Genomic DNA, 8,514 nt, shown 5'->3' on the forward strand with positions numbered 1-8,514 from the left:
AGTAATTGGGTCTCCAGGTAGATAATGAGATGTCCTAATCATGCAGGTGCCACAAGGGGCTGGGAAGGTGGCTTTTGCTGAGGGCCCGGACAGGCCTGCACCCCCGACAAGGGAGAGAAGGGGGAAACCCACCAAGCCTGGCCCACTCGTGAGTCCTGGGCAGAAGGAGCCCCCACAGATGGGATCTCCTGCACCCATTTGATCCTGAGCAGTCCCCGGCCTCCCAGCTGCTCAGAGCCACCTGGTGTCTTCCTTGTAAAAACAAAACAAAACAAACCAAACCACAAATGTACTCTGGGAGGCCGAGGCAGGCAGATGGCTTGAGGCCAGTTCAAGACTAACCTGGCCCATACGGCGAGACCCCGTCTTTACAAAAAAAATTAAAAATTAGCTGGGCGTGGTGATAAATGCCTGTAATTCCTGCTATTCTGGAGGCTGAGGTAGGAGGATCCCTTGAGCCCAGAAGTGCGAGGCTGCAGTGGGGTTATGATCGCACCACTGCACTCCAGCCTGGGTGAGTGAGATCCTGTGTCAAAAAGACAAAAATCGAGGCAGTGCAATTGGTATCACGAGGCCAAGGGCACGCATACTGACTACTGTGTACTCCTGCGCCGGGCTGTGCGCCAGGGTCTGCCAGAAGCCACACGTGCACAGACTCTGAAGTGTCATTCTCAGCCAGCAGACTAAGAAGTACCCTCATCCCGTCCCACCACACGCTGACTGACGTGGAGGCCCCAAGTGTCTTCAGCGATGCCAGTGTGTGTTGCCCAGTCTCAGCCTGGAGCCCTCAAAACGCTCACAGTGGCCCTGCGTCTGCAGCACAGTGGCATGAGGCCGTGCCCTCAGGTGGCCTGACCGGAGGTGGTACCTCTGGCCCGTGTGCCCAGGACTCTGGGGAGCAGAGAACAGCCCTCAATGGCTGGAGGCCACTTGGGGTCCGTAGGCAACGCTTGCTCAAAGATGGAGAGGACCCACCGGGCCGAGGGCATTCCTGAAGGTGGGCAGGGGAAGTGTGGTTTCCAACTGTGGCTCCATCCCATGGAGGGTAAGGGGCCAGGAGCCACCAGTGTAATAACCTTCACCCTGAGCCAGGCGCCAGCACCACAATGTTTAATTGATTCCCGTTCCAGCTTTCCCAAGGCACGACAGGCTCCCTCCTCCTCATCCTGATTTGGATACGAGACTCCAGCTGGCAGGCAGGAGGTGCTGCTGAAGCCCTCCGCAGCCCCTGAAAACTCCGGCTCAGGAGCTCAGGGCTGAGGCCTGGGAGACCTCGCATCAGTCCCTCCACCCACCCTGCCCATGGGTTTTGCCACAGACAGCTCCATGAGAGCCCCGGCCCCTGCCCTGGTGGCTTCTGCTTTGCAGGAAGGGCCCTCCGTGGGCTCCGGCTGCGTCCCTGTGCTCTTCTGGCAGTGTCAGGGGGTAGTGGCCTCGGCCTGGCCGCCGGCCCGGGCCGCCTGGTACATGCTGAGGATCGAGGAGATGGTGCCCATGAGGCCCACCAGCCATGGCGGGAAGCGGCCGGCCCACAGCACGCCCCGGGGCAGCCAGTGCACGGCGTTGGCCAGGTCGGCCAGGTTGCTGAGAAGTGACAGTGCTTCCGACTGCATCTGCGCCTCCATGGCCCTCCGCTTGCCCCGGGGCAGCGGGCTGTGGGGCAGAGAGGAGCCACTCACACTCACGCTCACACCTGCCTGTCTGCCCTTCCCAAGCCCCCGAAGGCCCTGTGTGGCCTGGCAGCCCTGAGCCCCTGCCTGTGAGTGGGAGGAGCTGGCAGGGCCGAGGAGTCCCCATCACCCCCACGGCCCAAGCACAAACAGGGCAGGGACCTGGGTCCAAGTCCTCAAATCCACACCTCACTCCTCCTGAACACCCGGAGATGGGGGGTCCTTGTAAAAAACAGAAAGCACAAATGCACTTTGGGAGTGCTATGGAGGCAAGGGGGACCCCCAGGAGCGTGGCCTGTGCCTGCCCAGCCTTTCTTTTTCAGGATGACACAGTGACAACAAGCCTGGCCAATGTGGCGAGACCCCATCCCCACCAAAAAATAAATACCAAAATCAGCCAGGCATGGTGCCATGTGCCTGTAGTCTCAGCTACTCGGGAAGCTGAGGCAGGAGGATCAGTTGAGCCCGGGAGGCGGAGGTTGCAGTGAACCGAGATGGCACCACTATGCTCCAGCCTGAGCGACAGAGCAAGACCCTGTCTCAGAAAACAAAAAGCAACAGTAACAATGGCCATGGCCCTCGGGAAATTGATCATTCTCTCCTGCTGGGGGCACAGCCATGAAGGCTCAACCCTGGAGTCCTCGCTCAAGCAAGCCTCAGTTTCCCCATCTGTCAAAGGTACCGCCACCCACCAGAGGCTGCAGTGAGACCCCCATGACCTGAGCACAACAGACCCCAGCATGTGCCTGCACAGGGGTAGCTCTGAGCCGGGATCCCACGCCTGCTGGAGGGAGTGGGCCTTCCTGCTGGGTAATCGCGGGCTCCTACCTGGTGAAGGGCACCGTCGGGCTCCACAGCCTCTGTCTCAGTTTCAGCAACATCCACAGGGACCTGCGGCACCAGAGCCCGAGGGAGGATGCCCCGGGGGGGCGGGGGAGCAGGAGGGTTAGCTCCGCAACGCTGGCCCCAGACAGTCTGGGACAGGTGCTGCATCTCGAATAAATGGCCTGCCCTCTCCCTGCCCCCACAGCCCCACACCCTCCCGCTGTGCCTCAAACTCCTGGGGACTCATCCCTAACACGGCCCCGTCCCACCCTGGACGTTGTCCTGCACTTCTGACACGGCCGTCCAGGGCCTGGCCCAGCCTCTGCAAACCACTGGCAAGTGCTCAAAGGAACATCAAGCCCCGTGAGGTGCTCACAGCCTGGCAGGGAGTCCTAGACAGAAGAGGATGCCAAGGGGCCTGCAGTTGGACAGGCCTGGGGACGCCACTTCCCCTCCGGGCCTCAACTGCCTCGCCTGCTCTGTATGGAAAGGCCCAAACCAGTGCCATGCCAGCGTCCCCTGCACACACACCCCGGACATTGGCTGGATCTGTCTGGATGACCCCTTGGGCCCCCAGAGCTGGCATCTGCAGGCTGAGGAAGGGGCTACCCGGTGGGCAGCCTCTGTGCTCCCAGGGGACTCTGCAGCCGTGCATGGCACCCACCCGGGCCAGTCCACCAGGCACCTGCACTCTCCAGCCTTGGCAGTGGGGTGTGCCAGGTTGTGACTGTGACCTCCTGACCAGAATGGGCAGGGCCTGGTCACATCTTCTCTGGCCACCGGGTACCCAGGGTGCAGGATGCAGGGTAGCGCCAGTGGTACAGCAAGTGGGAGCCTCCTGGGGGGCTAGGGCAAAACACTGATTCCTGGGCTCCCTACACCCACAGAATCAGAAGTTCTAGTCCAGGCGCAGTGGCTCACACCTGTAATCCTGGCACTTTGGGAGGCCAAGGCAGGCGGATCACCTGAGGTCAGGAGTTCGAGACTAGCCTGGCCAACATGGTGAACCCCCGTCTCTACTAAAAATACAAAAATTAGCCGGGGGTGGTGGCAGGCGCCTGAAATACCAGCTACTCGGGAGGCTGAGGCAGGAGAATCACTTGAACCTGGGAGGCGGAGGTTGCAGTGAGCCAAGATCACACCACTGCACTCCGGCCTGGGCAACAGAGGAAGACTGTGTCTCAAGAAAAAGAATCAGAAGCCCTGGGCACCGGACCCAGGCATCTCCATTTAGCAACCTCCTGGCTAATGCTCTGGCAGCCCTGGGCCTTAGGGCAGATATCTGGTCATGATGAGCACACACGGAATGCTCTCCACCCACTCCCCCTGCTCACCCCAAACCCAGAGAAATGATGGAAAACCACATGCCCGAAGCAATAATGCTGCAGCAGGCAGGGCACAGAGGACTTTGATGGCCGTGCAACAATTCCATTTGATACTGCAAGGGGGGACACGTGTCAGCGTCCAAACCCACAGGATGCCCAAAACCTAGCGTGACCCCTAACGTGAGCTATGCACTCAGGGTGATGGTGGATCCACGGAGGGGCATCAGTTGTAACAAATGCACCATGGGGATGGTGCCAGTAGTTGGGGAGGCTGTCTGGGGGAGGGGTTGGGGGTATATGGGAGCTTTCTGAATGTTATACTCAATTCTGCTGTGAGCCTAAAATTGCTCTAAAAAAATAAGGTCTGGGCCGGGTGTGGTGGCTCACGCCTGTAATCCAAGCACTTTGGGAGGCTGAGGCAGGTGGATCACCTGAGCCCAGGAGTTGGAGACCAGACTGGGTGACATGGCAAAACCGCATCTCTAAAAACAGAATTACAAAAGTTAGCCAGGTGTGGTGGCACACGCCTGTGGTCCCAGCCACTCAGGAGGCTGAAGTGGGAGGATTGTTTGAGCCCAAGAGGCGGAGGTTGCAGTGGGTCAAGATTGAGCCACTGCTCTCCAGCCTGTTTCAAAAGAAAAAAAAAAAAAAAGCTTATTTAAGCAAAAAAGAAAGGAACCAAAGCTGCCCCTAAAATACAAACCAAAGGTCACAAGGCACCCAGAGGAAGGTGGAGGAAGAGGGGCTGTGAGCCAAAGCCCCGCTCTGACCTGAGCCCCGGGAGCATCCGGGCTGGGCCCAGGCACCCTTCCCCGGGTCTGCCAGCACATGGGGAAGGCCAGCACTACAGACACTGCGGCCTCCAGGGTCCATGGCCATGAAACATGACCCTTTTGAGACAGTCGAAATGCGTAGACAGGGTATTAGGTCAAAGATTGGAAAAGAACCACCGAAGCTTGAACAGTGGGAGTCTCTGGGTTGGACTGTGGGTGATTCAAATCTTCTACTCTGAGGTTTATCCATTTTCCAGATTGTCTACAGTAAGCATGTAATTAGGACATCTGTGTGGGGGGAAACAAGAACTACTGAGAGTCAGAACCTCACCCGGGGAAAAGCAAACGCTTCCCCCAGAACCAAGGACACAGCTACCCCGAGGCCGGGGACAGCCGCACCTCAGCCCAGTGATCTAAGAGCCCTTCACAGCCACTGAAACATGGAGACCAGGGCGCCCAGCTCCTCCTGGTGTTCTTAGGGGCCGGGGATTCTGACTCAGCACATTTGCAAAGAGGAAAATGTTTGGGAGGAAACCGTTACTGGAAAGTTCTAGAAACTGTATGGTTTTTAGAGGCACAGAGCTAGTCAGGAAACTGCTGACTGTCTTCTCCCGGGTGACAGGACTCAGGAACCTGGGTAAAGGTCACTCCGCTGGCTGCTTCTCACAGGCCCTGGAGTTACTTCTTCTTTCTGGATATAGTCAGCAGAGTCATGGCCCCTCCAAAAATGGCCATGCCCTGAGCCTGTGAACATGTTTACCTCCAAGTCAAAGGAGGCTTTGCCGATGGATTAAGCTAAGGATTTTTTTCTTTTTTTGACACAGAATCTTGCTCTGTTGCCAGGCTGGAGTGCAGGGGTGTGATCTCGGCTCACTGCAACCTCTGCCTCCCCAAATTCAAGCAATCCTCCCGCCTCAGCCTCCCAAGTAGCTGGAATTACAAGTGTATGCCACCAAGCCCAGCTAATTTTTTGTATTTTTAGTAGAGACCGGGTTTCACCGTGTTGGCCAGGCTGGTCTAGAACTCCTGGGCTCCTCGCCCACCTTGGCCTCCCAAAGTGCTGGGATTACAGGCATGAGCCACCGCGCCCAACCTAAGCTAAGGATCTTGAGATGGGGTATTACCCTGGATCACCCAGGTGGTCCCCATGTAATCACAGGGGTCCTTACAGGAGGGAGGAAGGAGGATGAGGGTCAGCGAAGGAGGTGTGACCCTGAAAGCAGAGGTCATGCTTGGAAGATGAAGGAAGGGACCATGAGCCAAGGAATGTGGGTGGTCTCTAGAAGCTGGAAAATCCAAGGAAAGGGACCTCCCCCTGGGGCCTCCAGAAGGCACCAGCGCCTGCTGACACTAGCCCAGGGAGTGTTCCGACTTCCAGCCTCAGAACCCTAAGACAGTGAGTTTCTGTTGCCCAGTGCTGTAACGTTGTGGTAATTTGTTTCAGCAGTTATTCTAAACAGATACATCCACAAAAGGAAGAAACAATAAAACCTCCAAGGAAAACTCTAAGAGGCAAAGACCCACATGCCTCAGTCTGAAGCCTGTGCTGTTGCTGGGGCCGCTGCTGCTTTGCTAAGGAGGTCCCGCCCGGGGACCTTGGGTGCTGCCTTCTGGCCCGTGCCACTTACCTGGCAACCCCCAGGAGCAGAGAGAGGGCCCAGAAGGCTGTACTCAGCGTCCACCACCGGGAAGAGTCCACGTGGAGGACCCGGGCATCAGCCGCCCAGGCGACGTGCTCACATGGGTAGTAGAGCTGGTCGGCCAGGTTCCCTAGGACGGAGACCCAGCGGACAAAGGTGTCTTCCTCCTGCAGGACCAGGAGCAGAGGGGGCCTAGGGTCAGACTTACCCACTGCCCATTTTAGCACCGTAGCCATGCCAGGAAGCAGTGAGCTATTTCCTGACCCCAGTTCCCGGGCCATGTCCAGGCCCAGCAGGCCCTGCAGGAGAAGGGGCTCTGGGGCTGGGGTCCCCGCACAGGCCTGATTTCCGTGTCTCGGCAGCACGGTGTTCAGGGCCCCCTGAAGGGAAGGTCCCGACGCATCTGTGCGGTGCAATCCTCTGCGGAGTTTCAGAAACCCCATGCCCAGTGCCAGCCGTGAGGATTCTGCCTCACTCAGCCTGGGGCAGGCCCCAGTACCAGGAATTTTCACAAGGACTTTTCACATTCCCAGGGGATTCCCAGGTACGGCCAAGTTGGGACCCCTGTGTCAGAACCTTCCTTCCCAAAGGCTTCCAGTTCCTGCACAGGCAAGGACCTCTGATGCCAGATTCTATGCAGGGAGCATGAGAGGTGGTCCGCAGGGAACCCTGACCAGGCTGAGGTGGTGTGCCAACCCATGGGCCACCGCACGCCTAGTGCTGAGCACGCGCCAGGCACAGTGCTGTAGGCTCATCGCCTCCCTCAACTCCGAGCAAGTTACTGTCCCGCGTTACAGACAGCCATGCCGAGGCGCTCAGGGAAAGCTGCTGTCCCAGTTCCAGCAGGGATGGTCCTCCAGGCCCTCAAATTGCAATGCACACGCGGGCTCTCGGTGCTGCACGCTGCCCACACCCTCTGCCCCAAGTTCTTAACCACCGCCTAGAGCCAGCGAGGCAGGACCAGTGGAGGCTGTAAGAGCACAGCGCTGAAGCCTGGTTTCTGGGATTGGAGCCCCGCAGCCAACTGGGGGCCCCGCCCCTGGGGGCCCCGCCCCCTCTACCTTCACCTTCCTTGTTGCCTGTCACACCCTTCCCCTCCCCTCCGACTTCCCAGGAAGCTTCTCCCCGCCCCCACCGCTGATTGCTGATGCTGCTCTCCTTTCTGGCCAGACACGATCCTGCCTCCCTCTGGGCTCTGAACCTCACTCCAGCTTCCCTCATCTGCCTGGCGCGTCCTGGTACATTTCCCACCTCCCTGAGGATGGCAGACCCCGCCCCCAATGTGCTCATTCCACCCGGGTTTCCTGAGAAGCGGCGGGGTCCAGGCTAGACTCTGAGGAGGGGCAGAGGCTCACCAGGGCAGGGAGGAACACAGACATATAAACCGGGAACCCAACAAAAGGGGCTCTTGTCCTGGCCCAGGGACACTCGAGGTGCAAGGGCCCCCACCCCCTGCCTGAGGGCTCTTCCACAGAGGAGACAGAGGAGGGAGGGGTATCAGGGATGCACCAGAGCGTTGTCCTCATCAGACACGGAGAAGGAGGATGCCACAGGTGTCAAAACAGGAAGGCGGCCCAGAGCAACACTGGTGATGTGGGATGATCGGGCCAAGGACACATGGAGCTGAATGGGGTGGGCTTGGGGGTTCGGGGCGGGGAGCTTCTGAGTAGCAAGTGGCTCTGAGGGGTGATCCCTGGGAGGACAGAGAGAACAGACAGGGCAGCCCAGGGAGGGGCATGACCCTGAGAGACTGGCCCACGCACCCTCTTGAGCTCATCCCCTGGGGAGGCAAGATGGCCCTCTAGATAGGCTGGCACGCCTGTGGGACGCCGCAGGGACAAGGCTACTCTCTGCACACTGTCGCAATAGCAAAACCTTAGAAATCATTGCCCTGTGCGTCAGCCGGAGGTCGGTTAAATAAATCTGAATCTGCATAGCAGAACACTATGTGGTCTTGAGAACAGAGCTCTTTCTAGACTGATAAGAAATGATCCGTGGCCGGGCACAGTGTCTCACGCCTGTCATCCCAGCACTTTGGGAGCTCGAGGCAGGTGGATTACTTGAGCCCAGGAGTTCAAGGCCAGCCTGGGCAACACGGCAAAACCCTGCCTCTACAAAAGACGCAAAAAATTAACCAGGTGTGGTGGTGCACCTGTAGTCCCAGCTATTTGGGAGGCTGAAGTAGGAGGATCACCTGAGCCCGGGAAGTCAAGGCTGCAGTGAGCCATGATCACGCCACTGTACTCCAGCCTGGGTGACAGAGTGAGACCCTGTCTCCAAA

The 8,514-nt window shown here is 58.5% G+C and overlaps 1 protein-coding gene across 3 annotated transcripts in view; it reads right to left on the minus strand.

Moving 5' to 3' along the window:
- Positions 1 to 1,094: 1,094 nt before the first annotated feature.
- PEX11G (peroxisomal biogenesis factor 11 gamma) overlaps positions 1,095 to 8,514 on the minus strand; it is a 15,965-nt gene continuing 8,545 nt past the window's right edge. For 2 of the 3 annotated variants that reach the window (XM_011943560.1, XM_011943558.1), the window contains exons 3-5: positions 6,222 to 6,400; positions 2,499 to 2,561; positions 1,095 to 1,653 (exon numbers count right to left, since the gene is read on the minus strand). In XM_011943560.1, the coding sequence (XP_011798950.1) occupies positions 1,419 to 1,653; positions 2,499 to 2,561; positions 6,222 to 6,400 (477 nt within the window). In that variant the 3' untranslated portion in view covers positions 1,095 to 1,418. The remainder of the gene's footprint in view (positions 1,654 to 2,498; positions 2,562 to 6,221; positions 6,401 to 8,514) is intronic. The other variant, XM_011943559.1, reaches the window with a different exon arrangement.

This window comes from Colobus angolensis, unplaced genomic scaffold, assembly GCF_000951035.1.
Source record: "Colobus angolensis palliatus isolate OR3802 unplaced genomic scaffold, Cang.pa_1.0 Scaffold22, whole genome shotgun sequence".
NCBI lineage: Eukaryota > Metazoa > Chordata > Mammalia > Primates > Cercopithecidae > Colobus > Colobus angolensis.